Source organism: Choristoneura fumiferana, chromosome 9 (genome assembly GCF_025370935.1).
Source record: "Choristoneura fumiferana chromosome 9, NRCan_CFum_1, whole genome shotgun sequence".
NCBI classification, from domain to species: Eukaryota; Metazoa; Arthropoda; class Insecta; order Lepidoptera; family Tortricidae; genus Choristoneura; species Choristoneura fumiferana.
This window is the reverse complement of record NC_133480.1, coordinates 12,358,956-12,384,258: the sequence shown is the minus strand read 5'-3', so window position 1 is coordinate 12,384,258 and position 25,303 is coordinate 12,358,956. Positions and strand designations below refer to the sequence as shown.

At 37.0% G+C, this 25,303-nt stretch overlaps 3 protein-coding genes across 5 annotated transcripts; 2 read left to right on the top strand and 1 right to left on the bottom strand.

Annotated features, from left to right (window-relative positions):
• Positions 1-275: 275 nt before the first annotated feature.
• Positions 276-1,606, top strand: LOC141431316 (uncharacterized; the record flags this gene model as incomplete). Its single annotated transcript, XM_074092437.1, has 1 exon — positions 276-1,606. A coding segment is annotated over one exon (1,278 nt), but the record flags the coding sequence as incomplete, so codon positions are not given.
• Positions 1,607-1,937: 331 nt separating this feature from the next.
• On the bottom strand, positions 1,938-10,083 carry HDAC3 (histone deacetylase 3). Its single transcript, XM_074092436.1, has 7 exons — positions 9,568-10,083; positions 8,458-8,646; positions 7,246-7,520; positions 6,589-6,776; positions 6,045-6,185; positions 4,940-5,049; positions 1,938-4,299 (listed from the first exon to the last, which is right to left on the bottom strand). Exons 1-7 carry the CDS (start codon positions 9,806-9,808, stop codon positions 4,142-4,144), a joined length of 1,302 nt encoding a protein of 433 aa, XP_073948537.1. The 5' UTR covers positions 9,809-10,083; the 3' UTR covers positions 1,938-4,141.
• A 654-nt stretch (positions 10,084-10,737) lies between these two features.
• LOC141431313 (protein D2-like) lies at positions 10,738-23,745 on the top strand. Of its 3 annotated transcripts, none has more exons than XM_074092435.1 (5): positions 10,738-10,847; positions 18,229-18,325; positions 20,363-20,486; positions 21,455-21,668; positions 22,520-23,745. In XM_074092435.1, the coding sequence occupies exons 2-5, from the start codon at positions 18,245-18,247 to the stop codon at positions 22,656-22,658; spliced, it is 558 nt and encodes a 185-aa protein (XP_073948536.1). In that variant the 5' UTR covers positions 10,738-10,847; positions 18,229-18,244; the 3' UTR covers positions 22,659-23,745. The 3 variants fall into 3 exon arrangements, with proteins under 3 accessions (XP_073948536.1, XP_073948534.1, XP_073948535.1); XM_074092433.1 differs by having other exon boundaries at positions 18,207-18,325; XM_074092434.1 differs by lacking the exon at positions 10,738-10,847 and having other exon boundaries at positions 18,078-18,325.
• Positions 23,746-25,303: the final 1,558 nt, after the last annotated feature.

Below are 25,303 nucleotides of genomic sequence, written 5' to 3'. Positions count from 1 at the left end.
ACAATTGATTTGTACTTTATAAAAGCCAGTACAGAAGGACTGCATCCCAACTAAAAATACAAAACTACTGCAATGTAACTGAAAATGTCAATACATTACAATTGCAGCCAACATGTAGTTAGCATACAGTTGTGCAAACTGCAGTGAAAAGTTTGCAATTACATTGCAGTTGGAATAAATTCAGTCTGAACTGTCCCTAAATTATGGCAGGACTGGAGATCAAGCATATTTGCCTTCTCAAAGAAATGTTTATTTATTATTAACAAATACTTCTCTTTTTCAGGTTATTTGATGTCCTCTGTTCACAAAGAACATGTTGCCAATACCGCGGTGATCCACAACTGCTTTTCCACGTACTAACACATCCCAATATGACTGTCTTCTGCAAATGTGACATAGACAATGGCCTCCCACAGAAGTTCTGGGTAGAAAACCTTCAAAAGTTCAATCGCTTAGTCGTATTAGACCTCAAATTCATTTGCACTGATGAAATACTTCATGTAATTGGACTCAGCTGTCCTTTAATAGAAGAGATCAATATTGTTTCTAAAGTAGATATCTGTAAGTCACATTTCAATGCTTCCGTATTGATTAGAAACGTTTCTGATGCGGGGCTATGTTCCATAGCCAATTTAAAGCATCTTCGAATTCTCGCTATGGATCCACCACGAAATGAAAGAGCCAAACGGGTAGGTAGATGCGTCTCCCAAGCCGGCATAATGATGCTGGTCAGTAAGCTTCCATATTTAGAAGAGTTAAGGATTGAATCATGTGATATAGGGTCAACTATGATCAGTACTGCTTCTGATATTGGCCCTTTGAGTCTAAGAAAAATTAACTGCCACTTTCTTTCAGCTGAAGGAATCAAAAAGTTGATTAAAATCTGCCCATTTTTGAAGGATCTTTCGGTCACACACTTGTCAGAGCATAATAAAGATGCCATATTGGAGCAGATAAGGATAAGCGATTTAAGATTATATCGGTTAGATTTGTCGTTCTTCTCCTATACGGATTCTATGTATCAGCTCTTACTTGTTAAAGGGGTCTATTTAACACATTTCTCTTTGTGGGAGATTGATCATGCGCTGACTCTAGATGCCGTGGTATCTATTGGGACCTGTTGTCCGAACCTCAACTCACTTTGCATAATGACTCAGTCCAAATGGTTAATTATACCACCATATTTTAGGAGACCAGGTAAAATATTCTCAGAACTTCGTATGTTGACGATTGGTAATGAAAATTTCAACATAGATCATATACTGACATTCTTCCTTGGGTGTACTAAGAAGTTGCAAAAGTTGGTGGTGAAGTATCAGACGAAAATGAATGGGGATGAATTAATGCTGCATTTGTTAGAGAAAGGTAGGCTACGGAATTTGCATCATTTGTGGTTAGATTGCACTTTGGCAGTATCTGAACCTGTAGTGCATCAGATCATAAAGCATTGCGAAAGGCTGAGAATGTTCACTGTTAACTTAAAAGAAGAATCAAGTGAGGTACACAGGTACATAAGTGAAAATAACTTAGATTTGAAGTTAGGTAGTTACTAAGACTACTAGATAAGATTAATGTAGTTTATTTTATTAAAATATATCTTTTTCCATGATGTTTTTATTTTTTAAATTACCTATTTAAAGCAAAGCCAACAAGACGAGATAAATTATGTCATGAGACAGAAAGGGAGCGAATGTTTCAGACAAAGATGAAGTATATCTCGTCTCGTTGGCTCTGCTTTATTTAAGTACCGTAGCTTTTAACATTGACTGTCTGCGAAAATATCGTTTATCGCTATCCCGCGGCAACTTTGCAATTTTCCGGGGCAAAAACTGTCCTCTGATGCGTCACGACACACAACAGACAGATAAACGTGAATTTGCTGTAAATTACTGTCAACATTGGTTTTAGTAGGTATATAAAATGAAATATTTTGAAAAATGATAATTTATTCCATTCAAGTCCTTATATATAATTATTTACAAGTCTATTACAATTATTCACAACATAATCGCTTTGATATGTGAAAGCCCTAATAAAAGCTATCTACATATCTAATATTACATAATTATCACGTCTTACAAACAATGAACACTTAATTGTAATATGTAACTTAAGGAAACTTAAGGTTTAGATCATAATTCCAACACCCATGTTTATAAAACACAATTTTCAATGTCCTACATTGTAGGCAAAATATTGAACTATGAAGAGCAATCAATAAGTATTGTCAGGAACCGCAAAAGGCTCTTTTCAAAGCCCCCATGGGCTAAGCGATACTTGTCACTTAGTTATGATCCTTCCGTTCCCTAACAACACTTGCATTACGTAACACCTGACCTGAGTCTACACAATAAAGTGCAAAATTCGAACTTGGTATCTTGCCGTCCCGCTGACGCTTATATTATTTAATGCGAGAGTGAGAGGGACGGTAATATACGAACTTCGAATTTCGTAGTAGTGTAGCCCCCCTGGGGTAGATCAAGAAAACTGCAGGGCTGCTACGAAACTTGAAACTCGAAGTTCGTATCGTACCATCCCTCTCGCTCTTGCATTAAATAGTACAAGTGTCAGAGGGACCGCACGACACGAACTTCGAGTTTCGTAGTAGCCCTGCTGGTCGCTTAGACGCCAGATGGCAGGGGGCGCCAGTTTTCAGTGCAAAATAAAATTATGATGGCGCCTTTTGAGACAATCTCGCTCTACTTTGATCAAGGTCTAGAGCCAGTGCTGCATTCGAAAAGTTTGGCCAGATGACCAATTGCGTAACGTTTATGACACTCGCGAATCACAATCAAATGACAGTTTTTGTATGTAAAAACTGTCATTTGATTGTGATCGCGAGTGACAGAAACGTTACGCAATAGGCTCAGGAGTAATAATTACTTTGAGGAAGAACTATTTGAGCGTACACTTTTAGCATAAATTACATACTTATTATAGCATTTTCATTGCAAAAAACGAAGTAACAAGGTCGATGCGTTTGCGTCGTTCCTCGGTTTTTTTACGTTCGGCCATTGGTGTCGGACCTTAATTCATTAGTCGAAAACTGGAACACAATTTTCAATTTATTCTATCAACACTAAAGTAAAACTATATCAGCATCCATTTGTGACGAATTATAATTAGCTTCTGCAAAAAAAATTATTGTACTTACAGCCAATTCAAGCAAACATACTTTTGATCACTATAACCTTATAAACTTTACTTTCTGAGATTTGCACTTAATTTTAGTTTTCTCAAGATCCCCGAACATTAATTCAGATTCGATTTCAGGCTCCCGGTATTTTTTTTCTGATATTTTTTCCAATATGTTTTGTGTTGTGTGTAACACACTTTTATACTCGACTGTACTTACAATATTATCAACAGAAGCCAAACATTAACATCACAAGTATCTGCTGAGTCTTCTTAATATAATAATGCAGATGACATCATACTTTTATAGCATTAAGTGCTCATTCATGTCACTACTTGCCCCACTGTCTGTAAGTTCCTGTTATCTTACGTGAATGTCCGTGATGTCGTCTCTGTTTCTTTTGTACGGTCAAACAGAGACGGCATCACACAATTCTATTATAGGTAATTCATAATGCAATGCCGAAAATGAAAATAAATACAATTTCGACGGCTGGCTCAACCGTCAAAACATCTACAGCAGCAGGGCTACTACGACACTCGAAGTGCGTGTCGTGTGGTCCCTCTCGCTCTCTTATTAAATACTATAAGTGTCAGAGGGACCGCACGACACGAACTTCGAGTTTCGAGTTTCGTAGTAGCCCTGCAGAGGCCTTATTGTCTAAATCGGAATCACAATCGTTTTGACTTCTTTGCCACACGGTGTACGATAAGGTTAGAAAGAGATGGTGAAAACGATCACGAGCGCCAGAGGAGCGTTAGACAATACGGCCACAGATACAACCATCAAAATGGCTGGCAAAAACGCGTCAAGACGGCCCCAACCGTCAAAAAGTCAACACTTATAAACCACATCAGTGGTAAGTCCCTCTTCCACTTATCGAATTTTCCGAAACCTAACAAAACCACTTAGTTGTATCCTAGGCCAGACTATATACTTCCTTTTCCTATACCTCTTCAGCTTTCGGTGTCAACTAGCGGCCGGTTCCCCGGCGTCGCTCGGATGCTATGGCTCCTCAGTTTTCACTATTGTCTCCTTGTCGTTGTCTTTTTCGTCGTCGAAGAACTCGTTCTTGGGCTCGACCATTTTGTCGGCTTCCTCTTGGCTGATCCTTGTATCGGGGTCGTCGTCGCGGATTTTGTAGTCATCGGGGAAGAAGTCACCTTAAATAAAAGTTTTGAGTTGAATAATTCGAACCTCTTAAAATTTTGGTTTGTTTTATTCGAGAGGAGACTTAAGCCCAGTGGGGGCTACTATGGTATGGAATTCGAATTATCGAAGTTCGTATCAAACAATATAAGCGACTGCATGATACGAAGTTCTTTTACACTGCGTAGAATTTAATAAGCCCTGTAAAGGAGCGAATTATAGGCCAGCACTAGTACCTGGGCGACCGAGCTTTGCTCATAGTTTTTTGTTAAGTAGATACATAAAAGTGTCATGTAAAAGATCCTTTTGCGGGCTACTGGCAGAATAAACATTGTTTTTTGATAAGCAACTGAATCTAAAGGCGTGATGGCTGGTGGCCTAGTGGGTTCACCTATGGCCTCTCAAGCAGAGGATCGTGGGTTCTTGCATCGCTTAAGTTTTTCGAAATTCATATGCGAAATACATTCGAAATTGTTGCTTTACGATAAAAAAAAAACATCATAAGGACACCTGAGAACCATTCAGTGTTGTGTGAACTTCCCAATCTGCAGTGGGCCCGCGTGGGTACTACGACTCAGCCCTCCCATTCTGAGAGGTCCGTGCCCAGCAGTGGAATGTATATAAGCTAAGATGATGATGATGACTGCACAGTACCTGGCACGTGCGTCATCTGGACGGCAGGGGAGTGCTGGCACATCCTCAGGTTGTCGTACACGTGTTTAGTGATCGCCTCCAAGTACTGCTTGCTGTTGGCGTTGTTCGTACTGCCGGGATAATAATAATAATAATAAACATCTTTATTGCCACAAACTTAACCTAGACGTTACAAAGAATACTTACTTAAACTTAGGAAATTATAACAATGGACACAGCAAAGGCAATGGATCCCAATCTCAGCATATGCGTCTAGTCCCAAACTAAGCAAAGTCAAAGTCAAAATACCTTTATTCAATTTAGGCTATAACAAGCACTTATGATATGAATGTCAAAAAAAATGTACCACGGGTTCGGAAAAACCTCTGTTGAGAAGAATCTGGCAAGAAACTCAACGAGGTATATATTTCTTTTAAACATATTTACAATATTATTAAATGATATCTATACATCACAAGTATTTAACACAAATTTATTTTTAACACAGTAGGTTCGCTATTTGGAGGGATCGCCAATGCGGATCGGAATAAAACTATTTTCAAATATCCCTGTCCATATAATCATTAACTTTTATATGGATACCAGTCAACACATTAACATACTTATAAAGATAAACACATATTAAACGTACAAGACCCGAGAACGAACATTTGTATTATTCATACAAATATCTGCCCCGGCCGGGAATCGAACCCGGGACCTCAAGTTTCATAGTCAGGTTCTCTAACCACTTGGCCCTGCGGTCGTCATATTGTAAAACAATAGATTTAGCATCGGTATTGTCTTTAGTTTCACAAAAATGTCCCACCCGCCCCAAATTCAGACAGAGGGTCTCGTGTACAGTAAGTAGCAATTTTAACAGACACCTCGTTCTCCAACAAAAATGTGTACATAAACCATTAAAAAAAATTAGATCGATGAAAGATACGAGTAGATACTTTATTTTATTGATATGATAAGCTATTTAAAGATTAAAAAGAGATATTTCATGTCCAATTAATAACTCTTTAGGGTTAGATGACAGCGACGGTATCAAATAGTTAAACTAAAAAAGAACTAATCGAAAATATCATTAGATGAAATTCGCTTCTATTTTGTATTTTACCTGTTAATTTCCGGATGCAGTTGGAAGTCCGGCGCAAATAGTTCCAAATATTCGGTCAGCGGCAACTCGTTAGATATGTTCTCGTCAACGAGAAGTGAAGTCTCGTAGGTCCAGCAACGGGCCACGTTTCTGAGCGTGTAGCTGTACCAAACAAATATATTAACAACTAGCCGTTACCCGCGTCTCCGTCCGCGTAGAATTCGTTCATCGCTATTCCGCGGGAACTATGCAATTTTCCCAAAAAATAAATTAGCCATGCAAAATTTTATGATTCTATGCCCAGCGGTTGTTATTTAGAGACTTTGTCTCTAATCCGTGGCAATATCGGGATAAAAAGTAACCTATGTTACGTCCAGCTATCTAAATGCCAAATTTCATCCAAATCCGTCAAGCCATTTATTTGCCAGAGCCAGCATGAAGAAATAACATACACACTATTAGAAGAATTAAATTACCCACTTCCATACTATAAACAAAATAATATCGATCAACTGCCTTGCTGCCATTCAGGGCTACATACTCTAAACACCTTTCTTCAACTTACCCCCCACCACCGACAACCAACGTCGGAACGTTCAGGTTCTTGACGAACTTGACGCACTCCCCGTGGCCGCGTGTCGACAGAGAGAAACAGCCGAGCCGGTCGCCGGCGAGCGAGTCGGCGCCGCATTGCAGCACGATCGCCGTGGGACGATAGAACTCCATCACGTTTGAAATTACTGGTTTAAATACCTGAAAAAGGTTAAAGGTTAAAGGTTAAGGTTAAGGTTTTAGCCAGCATAATTTGAAAACAAGACTGTCGAGGCAAGCATGATGCCACTTTATTTGGGGTATTGTTAAAATATTTTGTAACATTAACACTTCACTCCCACAAACCACCGGAATGTGGACATAGGTAGTGAATGGCAGTATTTTAACTTTTTACTAGGAAGATAAAGGCAGTATACTCTATTGATAAGGTCCTCGGCAGTGTAACGCCTGAAGAAAACAACAGAACTAATGTTAGAAACCAAGGCTCTGTCCCTTGTGTAGGGAACTGAGCGAGCACCCATAACGCTGACTTAATTACCTGGAGTGTTCAAACAAAACCTCAACAAAAATAAGAAAAAACCAAAGCTGTGGATTTCTGTGGTTTCCATATAGAGTCATTACTCTACTTTAACTTGCTATAGTCATATAAAGTATATAAAAATCATCTCACCTGAACGTAACTCTGATCATCAATACCCTCCTTTAGAGGCACATTTACTGAATAATACCGTCCACTTTCAGCTCCAATCTCATACATGTCTCCGGTTCCCGGAAAGAAATAGTTCCCATACTTATGGAAGCTAACTGTCATGACTCTATCTGTTAAGTAAAATGCCTCCTGTACACCATCGCCATGGTGCACATCAATGTCAATGTACAAAACCCGAGGATGGTATTTGAGAAGTTCTAATATTGCAATCACGATGTCATTCACATAGCAAAAACCTGAAACAAAATTTCTTTAGTGTATAAATCAAACAGGCAGAAAGAGGATAATATTACTTTCCCAAAATTCACAATTTAGATTAATTTTGGTAGACTTTAATAAGGTATTTTATAATTAATAAATAAATGTAATTAGGCTTTGATAATTTTAATAGTAGCAAAAGTAAAAAGTAAAAAGAGTTCCATTTAAATTGTGGCTCTAAAATTCTCAGTAATGGGTCCCAACTGTTCTTGTTTGTTCTTTCTAGTTTTTTCAAGGCAATCTGTTTTTTTATTTATTTCTGTGACAATGTATTTTCTGGAGATAACAAGTGGTGCAATACTCTTGGGCTGTTTTACTGCAGGGGCTTAGTACAATCTCACAAAAACTTGTGACTGTATTTGTCTTCTAGCATAAATGTCTAATTCCACAAAGATAAGAAGGAGGCGGAGAGAGGAGTGCCAAGATCTACAGGTAGATTCATATTAACTGACATGAATGAATAGAATCGAGTGAATGATGATAATGTTTGCGTGTACATCACAAAATGATTAAATACAGGTTGATTCAATAAGCAATAATTATGTTTTTAGAGAATTCATTATTGCCAGCTCTCGTGAATCCGAAATCAGTGATTATACTAATATTATAAATGCAAAAGTTTGTATGTGTCCGTCTTTCACGTCGAAACAGAGCGACGGATCGACGTGATTTTTGGCATAGAGATAGTTTATGGGCCAGAGAGTGAGATACGCTACTTTTTATACCGGAAATATGCAGTTCCCAAGGGACTCAACCTATAAATTAGCCATAACCTCTCAATGTCTAAGGTTATTCTGTATATATTATGTATGATAGGTGACCTCAAAAATCAGTGCAGCAATTTTTTTTTTTATTAACAGTTCATACTGATATTATGTGTACCATTTTATAACAGTGTAAACCAAACAAACTTACCAGAAGGCTCAAACTTTTTGGCATGATGAAGTCCACCGGACCAGTTAATAGCAATGTCGCAGGCATCATTGTTAAGCTTCATGGCACCCTCCAGCGACGCACCCGTGTACATTGAGCAGAAGTCAAACAAGCCATCGAAGACTGGACAGTCATCTCCAACATTGTAGTGGAGAAGGTCTTTGGAATATGCTGGAATTATTAGTCATATTAGACTTGAGTGATATGGAGACTTGGAACAAGAGACAAAACTAATAAGCAATCATTTACGGAACATATTGCAGCTCTTAAATATCGGCAAGTGAACAGCCACAGCCGAACATTTATTGGAGTCAGGACCACCACCGAATTGAGCTTCACAATCCAAAAATTCATTTCTACTCAAGAATGGTTGAAATAAAAAAGCACAAGAATTTCAACTGGGACTATAGATATAAGCTTTTGTGGAATCCTGTTATAAATAAGTGTAGGCATCGGGATGAATATTCAGAGGGACGATCGGACGTTGTTAGTTTTGTGTGTCAGTGTGATGGGGTGACAAATAAAAATGACCAAGAGCGGGTAGTTCGAGATACAAGTGCCAGTACTATTTGTGAGCAAGTGCAGGTAGTTCGAAGGACTTGCGCTGCTGGGCAGACTTGACACCCCACACTTCAGTCTACTCATGACCACGGCCACTGTCATGTAGTTAAAATGTTGAGCTAAATATTATTTGTGTGTTTTAGTGTGATAAGTCCTGTTTGTGGTATTGTGACTAGTGAAAATCACAAAAGTTTACGTTATGTTATAAACTTTTACAAAATTAAAATTGATAAATTAAACCACTGTTCAAAGTTTATAGACCTCTGGATATGGCCTTTATCCAGCATGCATAACTATTGTAATTCATGGAACCTCTCTCTTTCTTTCATAATTCTATGGGGTTTAGAGTAAAACCTTAGATCAGTATATCTCGCGATACAGACCCAGAGTCTAGTGCGAAGGCCGCCGAAAAGTCAGATGATTTTATTTGTATTTTATTCAAATGTGTATTTCTGTAATTTTTTGTGCACTATGTAACTTTATTGCTAAAATAAATTATTCTTATTCTTATTCTTATTCTAGTATGCTTACTCTGTATATTCTGAGGAGTGACATTCTGCAGGAACTCTATGTAGTCTTCGCTATGAAACCGGCACATATCATGCGCACTAGCGCGGTAAGGCTTGTACACCTGCATTTTCTTATGCAGCCCATATTTTAGCACCAAACTATGTGTTACAGACAACCTGTGGGGCTTCATAGGGTGCCCTGGCCCGTAGTGGAAGTTCCCCACATCCGCATTGTAAAAATAAGCTACCCTGTGTTGACTCATAGCGGGTCAATAAACACGTACTCCTTCAAAATCAAAATAATGCCAAGAACTAAGGCGATCACTACTAAGCGCTTTGTCAATTGAATGTCACCTAGCATAGTTTAGACATTTTTTGTTTGTTTAAATTTGCACTACGCAAAAGGCCTGTGCTATTGAGTAAACACTATTTAGGATTTATTTACAAGAAATTGCGGTGAAAATGCAGTAAAGAGTTAGCCTTAGCTTCCATTCCATGACATGACATGACATACATGACAGACAATTTTGACATGTATGTATGTCATTGTATGTACATGTCAACGACAAACTTGACAACCATAGAATCAATGTAGAACATTTTTGATGAATTAAGGCCAAAGGAGACAGTATCCATCCAACTGCGGAGTATAGGGTCAGGCTTTATCGAAATTCGTATCTTGCCGTCTCGCTGACACTAACATTATTTAATACGAAAGTGAAAGAGACGGTACGGTACGAAATTCGGTTTACGAATCGTAGTAGCGTAGTCCCCAAACCAACTTGATCAGACAAACTTTCTTGCTTTGTTGTTTTGTCTTCCTTGACGGTTCAGCCACAATGTGGTACATTAACTTTAAGCTATTGTAAAAACAGGCTACAATTTTTTTACTTTGGCGCATCTTTGGCGTCTATGGATGCGCGCACGAGCAACTGAACTGTGCGCATACCTTTGAGTATTTAGCTAGATAAATACTCAAATAGCGCAACCCCTTCGTGGCGTGTTCTCACCTGAGGAACTACTCTAAAGTTTGAAAATCGAAGTTCGTATCTTGCCATTCCGCTGACCCTTATATTATTTAATACGAAAGTGAAAGAAACGGTACGATACGAAGTTACGAACTTCGATTCTCGAATTTCTTAGTAGCCACCCAGCTTCCCCTGTGTCAGATGCCTTCTTATCACTGTCATTTGTCAAACAAATGTCAAAATATCACAAGTAGTTTTCTCATAGTTTGCATTTTCAACTTCTCTCGTATCTCGTTGCAGTTTGGATTCGTGCTTTTATTTTTACCGATTTCAGGTAATTATTTTACTTCTTTCTCTTTGTTTATCCAATTTAATTTATTTATACGTAATTTAAACCTTAAGTCCAAAGTAAAATAAATATAATTTTTCTTATGCATTGAATGTCTAAAGTCGTAAAACAAAACATCGAATCCAAATAGAAACTTCTTGAACAGCTGAAATACCTTGCTATCACGATTAGGTACTTACATAATTGGCTTCTAATCCTAGTAATATCATACAAAGTATGTGATTTACGTTTAAAATATACTTGCTACAATTTGTTACACGAATGTGCCATAATTTAGGGAGGTTAGTATTACCGATGCCACTTGCCGGTAGATATATCACCGAAAACATTATCAGTTAATTAGCTCATCTAAATTAGAGATCATTGTGCACCTGTTTTAAAGAATGATGGATATTTACTAAGAACTATGTTTTTAACTTGCTTGATACAAGGTCAGGTCAGGGATATATTATGTCAATGGATATTAATTTAATGTACGAAAGAATGTGCGAGAACGAAAGTGGACTGTATGGAAAAAGAAAAAGCTAGGAAGCTAGGATAAGAATGTAAGAAGAAAATAAAAGAAGATGGGATGAACTGGAAGCAAAATTAATTAAATTAGTTAAACACACAATTCGGATGGTGACTGCCCAGAGCTTCCCCTCAGGCTTTTTTATATACTATCCACTTGACAGTCCGACAATACCATGGTATCCAAAATCAAAATGCTTCAAACCATCCATGGATACTTTAGTGTCGTAACCTTGATTTTGTGAATAAATCATAAATGACATGCTCCATAGCATTTGAATTTTATAAATAGTATTTATAATGAGTAAACATTAATTTATGTATATAGTATTTCTTCTTTATTCAAAATGTTTTATTTAAAAAATTGTGGACACACAGCGCGTTTTATCCATCAATAAAAAACCTGGATGGTTTGAGGCATATTGGTTGCGCACTCTGGACTGTCAAGTGGCTATAGAGTGGACTCCTCAATGTGAGTAGTGGGCAGTAGTAATGTAATAAATAAATAATACCAAATGATTAAGTGAAGACTGATAATGTGATTAGAATCGTCCCACGATAACTCTGCATAAAATATTAATTGGCAACCCAGAAAAATCACGCTGTGGTAATACTTTTTTCATGTTGTCACTCAGACATTTCTTTAATTGATCGTGAGTATTTTTTCGAGATTTTTGCGAATCCTTCTTTCGAAATGGTTAAAACAATTAAAAGTGGAGTTCGAGAACTTATATTCAAGATGATTACTCATTTCCAAAATGTAAAAGAAGAAATGGAGTCCGTCCGTGAGCAAAAAGAGCAATGCTTACATAAAATTCTAACCTCTACGAGTAAGTCCCTAATAAATTCTTGATATTTTATAGCTATTTTCTGCTTTTTTTATATTATTTTCATGAAATAATATGATAAAGTAAAGATATATATTTAACTTGTATATTCGTTTTTTCAAGGGGAATTATCTGAAGCTGTTCAGACAACAATAAAAATTCTGTTGACAAACTCAAACAAATGGACAAATTGGACGTCAGCGCAGAGGCGACATATATTCAAAAAATTAGTTCAATGACTGGTAAGATGTTGTTCGAACTTGTTTTAAAGGTCTAAATTAGTAATATTTTCTAGACTTAACATATTAACTTATTATTTGTAGATATTAGCTTAAGAACAATTCGCCAAATCAAGCACGAAGGTAATACAAATTCAGGCATATGGGTAACTCCTGGCAAGAAACGCAAGTGCCGTGCCACGAAAAGAAATATTGATGACTTCGATAAGGTTGCCATACGTAACCTGATAAATGAATTTTACTTAGTAAGAAATGAGGTCCCCACAATCGCAAAACTGCTTAGTGAGTTGCGACAATCTATTCAGTTTGATGGTGGTCATGAAACACTACGCAAAATTCTACATGACATGGGATTTTGTTTCAAGAAAAATGTTGAAGAGAGAACCATATTAATGGAAAAAAATGATATTGCTGCAGCAAGACACAAATACATTAGAAAAATTACAGAATATAGAAATATGCCTTCAGAGGAAAGAAAACCGATTGTATATTTAGATGAGACCTATATTCATGTTAACTACAAACCAAAAAAAAGTTGGCAGGGTCCGTCAACTTCTAAAATGGTCACTAATATATCAAAAGGCAAACGGTTCATAATTGTACATGCAGGCACTGAATCAGGATTTGTAAATAATGCCCTTTTAATATTTAGCAGCAAATCAAAGTCAGCCGATTATCATGATGACATGAATGCTGCCAATTTCTCAAAGTGGGTTCAAGATAAGCTGCTGCCTAATTTGGATACACCAAGCATTATAGTTATGGACAACGCAAGTTACCACACAATTCAGATTAATAAGGCACCGAATACCAGTTCAAGGAAACAAGCAATCCGTGATTGGCTTACCTCAAATAACTTTCCTTGGGAAGAAACATTCACCAGGGCTGAACTTTTAACTTTGGTAAAACGCAACAAACCCGACCCAATATATTATATTGATGAGCTGTTAAAAGCAAATGGGCATAAAGTATTGCGGTTACCCCCATACCATTGCCACTTGAATACTATTGAACTAATATGGAGTATTGCAAAGCGAAAAGTAGGCAGCGTAAATGTAAAAGGTTCAGCTCGAGATATGGAGGCAAAAGTAGAGCAAGCATTTGCACCTGTTAGTCCGGATGACTGGCATAAGTGTGCCGAACATGTAAAAAAATTAGAATCTGAACACAGGCAACAAGATGGGTTATTGGATGATCTGATACCATTTGTTATAAATGTGCAAAGTGATGATGACACTGACAGTGAGGAGAGTAGGGAAGCAGAGGTTGAAAGAGAAGAAGAGTCCGAAGGAATTCAGGTACAGGAAGAAGTGTATGAGGGAGTGGAATTTTTAGACTCTGATGTGTCATTTAGTGAATAATAAATATGTCAGAAACTATTTAACGTTTTATTGCTTTGTTTTGTATTTACCTGAATTTATATAACACAGCCTTGACCAAAAGTATTGAGCACCTGTAATTTGATACAATTTCGTTGATTTAACCCTTTTCCAGGTCCCGCTAATTTAGATGCGCTATTGCAAAACGAATCATAGTTTTATATTGTTTACCTATGGGGGATTCATTTTAAGACGAATAGTAGGTACTTTTAACAACTTCAATTGATTTTGTACCATATTGTAAATGTAGCAAGGTCGAATATTTGTGTAAATTTATATGGTCGCTGTCGCTATATGCACTATGCCTGGAAAAGCGTTAAATAAAAATAGTTTTAATTACTAGATCACATCTATATATTGACGAATTTAATATTAAGTTGGCCGTCAATGTGCCCTTTTAAGTACAAGCAGCAACTCTTACAGGAACAGAACTGATAAGTAAGTAGGTATAATAAATCATACTTATGCGAAATCTAGTATGCAATGCATACTTCCATAGCGTGATTGATATTTCAATACAGCGAAACTAACAATTACTATTTATTTGATGACAAATATTATTTGATTTAGTATGTACGTGGTCTCGGTATCGAACTATCACCGACGATTGGTGGAATTAGTTAGGACGGGACGAGTAATGTATGACCCCATGCTATTACGCCTAACTATAAATAATAATAATAATTAAAAGTTGGTGTCGTTGTTTTTTTTTAAATATCCAGTGTCCAGTAAGTTTTAGTAAGTTTTGCCGTGAACGGTAAAAAAAATAGAAAACGAAATATAAGAAGTAATAGTATTGGTGGATGAACGATGACCTGTTTAAAATCTAATCAGAAGTTCAAAACTTGTTGTTTGACTATAAATCAGTATTGCCACAAACAAACTTTAGATTTCTACTGTTGTCACTTCATTGCAGAGTTATTGTAGGTTGACTCTAAGTACGAAGTTAAGTTGTATAAAAACCATAAGAAATTAATGTACTTACTTTGATTTTATTAACCTACTATTATCTAACTTTTTTTTCTGATACTTATATTTGCAAATGTATTAGTTACATCACTAGTAGGCACTGTTAGATAGAATAAAAGTCATCTAATAAGGATTCCGTTATTGCTGACCGAGTTATGAATTAGAGCCTCATCTAACAATTAAGCTGATCTGGGCAAAGATAATTTTCGATTACATACACTAACCGTGGTTAGTGGATAGGTAATGGCAAGCAATATGTCAAATTTTGCTACCCTTTATTTTTTTCCTCTCAAGCAAATGCCCAGCTTGCCCCGTTTAGATTGGACCCTGTATGGAATCTTATAAAGTACTTACACTTATTAAACTGATATTCATTGAAAATTTTGTATGGTTTCATAAAATATTAAATAACACTGGAGTTAAATTTTTAGTGGCTTATTTTTGTTTTCTAAATTTCTTACTGGCCAGTATGATGAAAAAAGTAAATAAAAATATAAATGATCATGTCTGAAACTATGCTCTGCTTTCTGGACATCTTTTTTTAAAAATACTTGATCTGTTTGTGTGATTATGTAACAAACACAAACGTAATGCTTATCAAATTCTTGCACACTAAACACAGTTGTAAATAAGATAAATACAGAGAAAGATAATGTTACAAGTTATCAATTACTTGGCTGATAAGATAAAAAGTTTTAAAATATCTTGTAGAACTAAATGGAAAGTTCAAAAAGTGGTCCACTTTTAGTCCAGGAGACCAGGTAGAAAAACTGCAAGTAATTAGTAGCATTTTGAAAGCTCTGCTCACTGACCTAGAGTTGCCAGATGCTCGGGTTTCGGCAGGATTCTCCCTAATTTTCGAATGCCATCTCGACTTCCGACAAAGTAAAAAATCTCCCGAAAAACTATTTTATAAACCAAAAATGTTAAGTTCCGGATTCTCGTGAAGCAAAACTTCAATTTGTTGTACAGTGAGCATCAAAAGTGTAGGCTAGTGTAGCAGATCACTTTTTTACTTTTTTTTACAAATTTGTATAGTATTAAGTATGTTGCTGTAAAACGACAAAGTACAAAAGTATACTTTTGATTTGATGCTGACCGTACCTATAGGTAATGAGATAATCGCTTTCTGTTTTTTATTGTTATTAGGTATTTATTTATGAAAGCATTTTTATCGGCAGTGTATGTTGTAGCAATAATGTTAAATGTTGTTTTTATATGTATTTACTTAAATTTGATTTTATTTTTATTTCTATTCCAAGATCCCGAAAAAAAATGTAGAAACGTAAGTATTTTGTAACCGAAAACTTACACTAAGGGTACTGAAGTGTCACACCGCAAGACGTTACGCGGAATTTTACAGGCTATAATCTACTATAAATAAATAAATTCGTTTATTAACTCCACCACAGGATATACAGTTTGTACAGTAACAAATAATGATATGCATAGGTACAAAAATTGTGCGGTGGAGACTGGTGCCTGAACTAGGGGAAACCTGTATGTCAGGTCACCAGGTCTCCAACCCTCAAACAACTGTAACAACCACTGATATATTAAACTGGTAACAACAGATTAAGAGAGTGAAGACAATATTATATAAACAATAACATCCTTACCTATTATATAAGAGGAGCAATACAAAATAGATACAATCAACTACAGATGTTTATGTACCACGAACATGTGTGAGCGTATAAAGGCCGCCTTACATAATATGTATGCTCGCATATTATGCTCGTTACTAGCATGCTAATCAGCATGCTAGTACCTGAAGTACCAGTATCACGTGTCCTATACAAACATGCTAGTAGGTAGCATTTGCTCAATAGTAGCATGCTTTCGTGCTAGTAACTAGCATGTGTAACAGTAGCTACTTCAATTATGAAGATTACTTCCTCATTTGTTTATAAGAATCAGAATCAGAATATTTTTATTGTATAACTGTGTAATTTAGATGGTAGTACATAATAAGGTAGTTTCAACAGTTACCCGTTTCGGGCATACAATATTGTTAAAAATATAATTAAAATGTAAAAGAATATAATTGATAAAAGAAAAATACTTGTCCAATATTTTCTGATAATTTAACTGAAGGACTATTTAGAATTTATTAGGAACTCGTCTATAATAGTCTTAGATAGTGCCACGAGAGTTGAAGTGAATGAATGATTTGAATACACACACACCTACAAAAAGAAATGTTTGCACAAAAGTCGAATGAATGAAATGAATGATAAATATGTCAAAACCCTGCTGTCATTACGCGACATGTTGTAGCTGTGTGTGTTTCATTCACTTCAACACTCGTGGCACTATCTATACCTACCTTATGATTTTATTATTCTCAGCGGCACAAAATTAGGCACACTCTAACAAGATTACCTAGGTAGGTACATTTAAGGCCCAGATTTTTTGCCGCTCAGTATATTAAACCTTTCTTAAATTTTTCACTAATAAAACAAACCGTGTAGTTTGGGTCAAACGCGAGACCGGACTGGCACTACCTATGCCAAAACAAATCAAATTCTACTCATGCGATGATTGAGCATTTGACGCCATTTTGACGCGGGAGGCTCAAATGAAGACGTAATATAATGACTAGGTATCTACGCGCACACAAGTGCTAAAAATCTAATTACTTACAGTAAACACACCGGGCAAGTGCGGGTATAGGGCTGGCAAAAGTTTCTTACCATCGTACAATTTCCATTGTAGCTAGTTATTTGTTGTTATAGCGGCTGTTGTAAAGTACCTAGTTCACGCTCGCGCTGTATGATTGCATCAATTGCATGTAAACAGGTACACCTATTACTGTTCAAAAGATATAGCGTTGTGATAGAGGGACAGATAAAGAGCTTTGGTAAACTAATAAAATTATAGTTTTGGGTAGATTTTGAAAATGTAATAACATGATTTGAGTATCTTATAGTAGAGCTGTGAGTTGTAATAATGATGATTATTAGGTAGGTACGACTGGTACGACTTGGGTACGACGCTTGGCGTACCTACCTGCCATAATTCAGTGGCAATGACAGAAACTGGTCTTTGGAGGCTGAAATTATTTTGGAAGGCAAAATGCATTTGACGTGAAACACGTCAAAAAGTTTTGCAGTTTATTTCTCTCTTTTTCACAACTGTATGTAGTAATCTGATCTCTATGACATGATTCTTGTCAATCAAACCATTATTATTTGATCCCAGTTCTTTTCCATAGACAGTGCGGCACTTCTTAATACGACACGCTCATAACGGAAACCGGTCAAGTTTATAAACAGCACTAGCTATAAAGAACTGTCACTGCACGGCCAACCGGTCGTTAGATCTGACGTAGCTTCGCGTTCTCAATTCAAATATTCAACTTTTTAATTTTGGGAAAAATGTTTCGGATACTGAGATGTGCGTTAATTTTTTTGATAGCGAGCAGCATGGTCAATTTTAGGGTCCTTACGAGAGCCATGTCTACCGTCGGGAAGTCCTTTGCCAACCATCGCGTCGTGCCCGATGTCATCCCAGTGGCCCCCACTGAGCTGCTTTCGGTGAGTGCTTTTTCTTTTTTTGTTTGTCCTATAAGTTTTCTTGAAATGAAACGAAATATTTCGTCACTACTTTGAAAAAATCAGTATGTCAACAAAATTGAACCTTGACATAAATAATGGTCATAAAGTTCACTCAGAAAAATTATCATTTTGAGGTACGAGTTTTTTTGAAGTAGTGACGATTTATTTTCTGAAATAGGTACGTTTGCATAAGGTACAGTATTCATCAGGAACAGTATTCAGTCGATACAAAATCAACATGCAAATTTCAAATTACAAAGGTATTAAAAAATAAAAATCAAAAAGTCCTTAACATTATAGAAACAGCGATCATGTAGCCATTCGTCAGCCTTGTTTAACTTTTTTCTTTGCGATTAAGAGATAACACGAGAGAGTTTGGAGTATTAATTGAAACATATACTATTAAACGCAAGTATATTAATAAAAATAATGAGGTTCTTAATACTTTCAAGTGAAGATCCTCCGCAAAATAAACTTGTATAACCAACAAAAAAACGTTTTATCTCCACGCAATGAGAGCAAAAAAGACGTCTTCCCATCGGTAAACGTCGTTTCGCGTCGGCCGAGCAGATCGACGTCTTTTTCGCTCTTATTGCGATGACATAAAGACTTTTTTGATCGGCAAAAGCCCATTCCGCGTCGGTAGGTTTGGGGAGACCCTAAGAGTTATTTCCACGGTCCAGGGTGGAAAAGTTAGGGATGACAATTCCATAATATTTTGACACTATTTAACCCTGGGTTAGCAGTTAACCCGAGATTAGTTATGTAGGTGTTAAAATGCAATCTTAGTCAGGCTCAGGCTATTGGCCCAAAACTCATAATGACACTCTGAGTTATCCAACAGCACAAAAAACAGCATTAAACAAATCTGACAACAATTGACGTTCAAAAACTCAATCTTTTAATAGAAACACCGACTGACTACCGTTTCTTTCATCTTCACTCAACAGTCTTTTTTTGACTGACCCCTGACAATTTTGGTGTATAAGTACATAAGTATCTATTATGTTTTATTTTCGTTGCCATGCATACACGACATCGCATAACATTTAAAATAAAAAATTAAACAAATATTCGTATGTTATTAGTTAGGATTTAAATATTATTTGTTATGTTTAACTTTTAACGCTGTTTGATGTTGATACTTACTTTTTTTTATTCTTATATTATCACTTAACATTCTCCGATGCGAGGTAAATGAGGTGATGCGGTGAACATACTTACTTACACTAATAAGACTGCAAATTTTGTCTAAACTAAGATAGCGTGCTTTACTTCATAAATTAGTTGATATTTCGTACAATTTTCACCAATTTCAGATTCATTCAAATTGTCTGAAACTTTTCTCCGTTTTTCTTCGTCCATGAAGGCGACGAAGCTCCTGTTATTAAACCCTAATTGTAACTCAGATTGTTACGCAGAAGTGGCATTGGAATGCACCATAATCACCAAGTGCATCACAATGACACAAATGACACCCTTATTAATCATTGTAGATAGTCCGCTAACAAGATGATAATTAGGTATCTATTTGTATAATTCTGACATCCCCAACACTTTATTAGGGCTCGTTATATTTAAATAAAGCGTCAATTGCCTCTAATAATTACGTACCTGCAACTGGTGTGGATGTCATGGTTAGATTTTAATGAACATTGGTAGGTCCATGGTCACAATAGATCTGATTACCTATCTAATGTTCTCGTACTTCGAATTAGGTTCTGCGGAAGGTTTAAATATCCCTATACAAGCCTACCACATTTGTGAAGATGGTGAAACCATTGTATCTATAATTATAAAACTGTGTGACAGTGTGACTGTGTGACATGCACAGCCTGAACCACTGGAGCTAGATTTTACATTTTGCAGACATTTTCCTTGAGGGTCTTCAAGTATTTCCTGAAATTATATTTCATTCATTTTAAACAGTATTTAACATTAGTTACAACCTAACAACTGAGACATAATAACTTCTCACTAATGTTTCTATTGTTCATCATCATTTTTGATCATCAGGTTAGCTACCCGAGCGGGGTAGTAGTGAGTGAGGGTAATGAGCTCACCCCAACGCAGGTTAAAGACATCCCTTACGTCTCGTGGGAAGCCAATCCGGACCAGTTCTACACTCTAGCCATGACTGGTGAGTATCCACAACGACGAAAGGCATACGAAAAAAGCTTTATTTTCGGACGGATGAATGTTGCTGCTAGCCTTTGATAGCTTTTACAGCTTACCGGAGAGAGGACGAGCTGCCTGTCATGCCATACGGGCAGCTCAGCAAGAGGAGTTTAAACTAAGCATGCCAAATGATGCTGCTATTGAGACGACCTCGAAGCAATCGGTTACATTATGCTTAGATGCAGCTCTTTAAGCAACTCTTAAATCTACGAGTATACAGTAGTTGGTGCTGTTTTTGCCGGTATCAGAGACTCGTTTTTACTGGTATATACTTAAGGTCGCGTCAATGAGTAAATTATCTGGCAAGCGTGGCCAATTTAGATAATTCGCTTAGGGTTCGGATGTTTGATTGGATAATTTTAGAGGATGACGTTACACCGGTAAAATCTGAACTTAGGGTTTCACGAAAGTATTAAATGTAGTCTTATAAAGATGAAATATTTTTACTCGCAGTTCTGATTAAATAAATAGACATGGTTAAATTAACGGCATGGTTCCTCAATAGGTATCTCATATCAAAGCTTAAAGCTTTATTTCGCACTAAGCTTGCCTTCGGAATCCAAAAGCTTAATGGTTACTTGATATTTAAAAATGATATAATTTTGACATTGAGACTTTATGCATCTCCAATTCATTTATTTGGCAGTGGGCGCATTATAACACAATACAAATATATTATTTTTTATTGAACACCACAAAGCAGTACAAAAAAAACAAAGAGCATAGTAGACAATAGACAGTTATCTCTTCTGGACAACAATGTGGAAAAAGACGGTAATGTAATAAATACTTTAAAGTTGGCGCCGAAAACAAATAGACAGGACCGATCTATAAATGAGCAATTAAATCGAACAACGATTCGTTAACAGTATTTCCACTAATTAAAATACAGCGAATATCCGCCGACACTATAAAGCAGCCTGTCCACAGACCCGGACGCGCCTTCCCGCTCTGACCCCAAGTTCCGCGAATGGCACCACTGGCTCGTAGGAAACATCCCCGGCAGCAACGTCGGCGCCGGCGAGACGCTGTCCGCGTACGTGGGGTCCGGCCCGCCGCCCGGCACCGGACTGCACCGCTACGTGTTCCTCATATACGCGCAATCTGGGAAGCTGATGTTCGACGAGCCAAGACTGCCTAACACGTGAGTAGATCCATTTTCTACCTATGAAAGTTAACGCATTCAGTGCAATGAACGTAATAAAAATGTATATATTAAGATAACCTCCCCCAGTGCCTTAAAAACTACTGTGATATCGTGTAACGTGAAGGTTTTTAAATAAAGAAATGAATATGCGTTTAAGGCACTGGGTGAAAGTTAAATGAACGCTTATATGCGTTTAAGCGAAGTCATAGCATCGGCCTGGAGAGAGATTACTCTCGTGGTAAACAAAAGTGTTTTGTATGTGGTGGGTGGCAGATGGATGGTAAAAAAAAATGCATGCAGTGAATGTTTTAATGAACACTGCGATGCGAAGCGGTACTCCATCCGGAATGTTCTTTGGCACAAATGGCGCCTTTGTCAAATGAATATTCGGGTAATTTTAAATTACTGGTTCAAGAAGATCTCCTGGCTGATGATGATGATTCAAGAACACTGCAAATTTTCTTGAGAATACCATCCATCTATCTATACCTTTAAAGGGACAGACTATGCACAGCTTATACTGTTTGAGTTAACAGCATCAAATCCGGCAGAAATTCATTGAAGATCATAGAGGTGCACTAAGAAGAGGTTATTCGAAAGCCCGCTTTTTTCTTTAGTTGTCTACGGGGCAAAGCCTAGTATCATTACAAAATGATGCTTCTGGACATAAGTATTTCTTTCTAATGATCGCAACTGAATTACTTCGGTTAAAGAGGCTGCTCTACAGCAGCCACCCTACCCCCTTTTCTGGTCGCAACTGATTGTAAAACCTATCCATAACTATATCCTATCTATCCATATTTATTGTGGTATTTGCTGAAGTCTATTAACTTCCCACATTCTTCCAGTTCCGGTGACAAGCGCGGTGGGTTCTCGATCGCCAAGTTCGCCTCCAAACACGGCCTGGGCAACCCCATCGCCGGGAACTTCTACCAGGCCCAGTATGATGACTACGTGCCACTTCTGTACAAGCAACTTGGAGCCTAAAGTGCAATGCAAGCGTTGTGGGTTTGGATTTAGCTATAAGTAAAGCATTTAAGTATAGGTCGACGTGCTTCAATCTTAGTTATTAATCTGTTGGACAGTCCTCTTTGCTGTTATTTTACCGCCGCGACGAAATATCAACCACTAGTTAAATAACTAGCATTGTAAGCTTTAATTTGCAGTGTTAGGAGTTCCAGTGGTCAGGGATCAGTTTGCAAAAGCGCACTTTTTTAAGTCTAGTGGCTACCATTAATGGGAATAATCGAAAAGGTTGATGCAAATCGGTTTAAGTGCCAGCGTGACATTTATAATTGTTTTTGTAGAATCGTAACGAATCACATGCAAAAACGACTCGCTTATCTATCTTATTGATGCATTTTTTTGTATTTTATTTGTATTTTGTAGAAATATATATACTTTTCAAAATACTTCTATCTTCGTCGTTTTCGTGTTTAGCAAGATAAAAAACAAATATTTGTTTTTCTTGTGATATATTTCAGAGAATATAAAGTTTGAATTAATTTCAGTGGGTAGGTCCCCTATTTAGTATGCAGGAACTAAAAAAAGTTCTGCATTCTAATGTCTTGTGTTTTAATAAGCTCAAATTCTGCTGATTTAAATTTAAATATAAAAAGATAGCCTTAAATTTGGCACGGATCCGTGTCTTAAGCATACGAGGGGTACATTTAGAAATTTAAACAGAAGTGATCGAAAACGCCCTTTTATATAATACCGAGGAATGAAACAGGATGATGTTTCCATTTTAATAAATTGTAAATAATTGGAGTAACAAATATAATGTAAAATGCATAACATGCATATACAGCATAATTATAAAAATAAGTGAGCAATACAAATAATTGGAGTACCTACCTACCTAAGTATAAAAATTCGCTTGTTCGAGGAATTATTTTTGTAACACTTAAGATAAAAGACATAGTTCTTAATAGTCGCTTCCAAACTCACAATTTGCCATGTTTTTGTTGAAAATAACCTACTACCGTATAACTAACCTACTAACTTATGGTAATAATCACATAAATGTACATCACACATTTTCTGTGCTACAAATAAAAGGTTATCGCTGTTATTTTGTGTTGTTTATTTTACTTACCTACCAATGTATTGATTGTCCCACTAATATTATAAAGGCAAAAGTTTGTAAATCTGTTTGTTTGTTACTTCAGCACGTCTAAAGCATTGAACCGATTTAGATGAAATTCGGTATACAGATAGTTTGAGTCCCGGAGAAGGACATAGGATAGTAGTTCCAGCGGGATAGCGATAAAGGAATTCTACGCGGACGGAGTCGCGGGTAACGGCTAGTAAATAATATTTTCATTTGATATTTTTTTAATACGTAAGACGTCGTTGTGACATCTTAAAAAATATGGGTGTGAAACGGCGTATTGACTAAGCAGTTTATGTAATAATGTGGAGAAAGCGCCACGACGACGAAAAATAATCCTACTAATATAATAAATGCGAAAGTTTGTAAGTCTGTTTGTTTTTTGTTTGTTACTTCATCACGTCTAAACCACTGAACCGATTTAGATGAAATTCGGTATACAGATAGTTTGAGTCCCGGAGAAGGACATGGGATAGATTTATCCCCGGAAATTGTATAGTTACCGCGGGATAGAGATAAACGAATCCTGCGCAGACGGAGTACGCTAGTACGTAGAATAAAGTAGTGTCAGTGAAGTAGCGTCGCAATAACTACGAGTAGACCCTCATCGGGCTGCTAAAAATTATATGTGACATCTGAAATGACGGTATACACTGTTACATCTGAAGATGTAACTAACGCACGCTTCTCTGTAGCGAGAACGCGGGTTGTGATGCGGGGAGCAGCACTCCTCGCTGCTGGTAGTGGGTAGTGTCCTCTCTTTGAACAGATTACTTCCTTTTTTTGTAGTTGCTTAAAAGCTTTTAAATCGTTTGGATAAATTAGAGCGGGGTAGTAGCTAAAAACTTGACCTTCTCACAAAAAGCTGTCTATATATTTTTCATCACACTTGCTCGTAAACAGTGTCGTAACATGCAGGCTATCTTGGTTGCAACCTCCCAAATAAAACCCTCGACCTTAATGTGCTTGTCATGAAGCCCGTGGTCGGTAAATGAGTCATTGCGCGTACACATTTTCTTGTCATGAAGCCCAAGGTCGGTAAATGAGTCAGTGCCCGTACTGATGGCGCTGCGCCGTGCCGCGTGCGCGTGCGCGCTTTCCTGCTGCAGGACTACATGGTCTACGCATGCACATGCACGTTGCGGCACATGCTGAGAGAGGTAGAGGGCGGCGCTGCCAAGAGCACAGCCCAAGGTATCGCCAATATTTGGAAGAATTATATTTTTAATTTTACAAATATAAAATTTTACTCGCAAATGTGATGAAAACTTTGTATGTCGCACGGGCGGTACTAGAATTATGAACACATCGACTCATTAAAGCCCTCAGTCTTCGACTTCGGGCTTCAAATAGACTCTCGTTCGTAATTCCTTATTTACCGCCCTTAAGACACAATGTACTATTTAAGCACCGCCGATGATTTTCGGCCACGGTTCTGTCTCTAAATAATACGAATTAAATATAATTATTAAGCTCAAACTTTATTATGCAAGTTGATAAGTTATATAAGTAGGTATAG

Coding starts and splice junctions, on each gene's coding strand:
- HDAC3 (XM_074092436.1), bottom strand. CDS start 9,808: ATGAGTCAACACAGGGTAGCTTATTTTTACAATGCGGATGTGGGGAAC. Junction 7,521..8,457: donor CAAAAAGTTTGAGCCTTCTG/GTAAGTTTGTTT, acceptor ATTTTGTTTCAG/GTTTTTGCTATGTGAATGAC. Junction 4,300..4,939: donor CCAGATGACGCACGTGCCAG/GTACTGTGCAGT, acceptor CTTTTATTTAAG/GTGACTTCTTCCCCGATGAC.
- LOC141431313 (XM_074092434.1), top strand. CDS start 18,167: ATGTTTCGGATACTGAGATGTGCGTTAATTTTTTTGATAGCGAGCAGC. Junction 18,326..20,362: donor CCCCCACTGAGCTGCTTTCG/GTGAGTGCTTTT, acceptor TTTGATCATCAG/GTTAGCTACCCGAGCGGGGT. Junction 21,669..22,519: donor GAGCCAAGACTGCCTAACAC/GTGAGTAGATCC, acceptor ACATTCTTCCAG/TTCCGGTGACAAGCGCGGTG.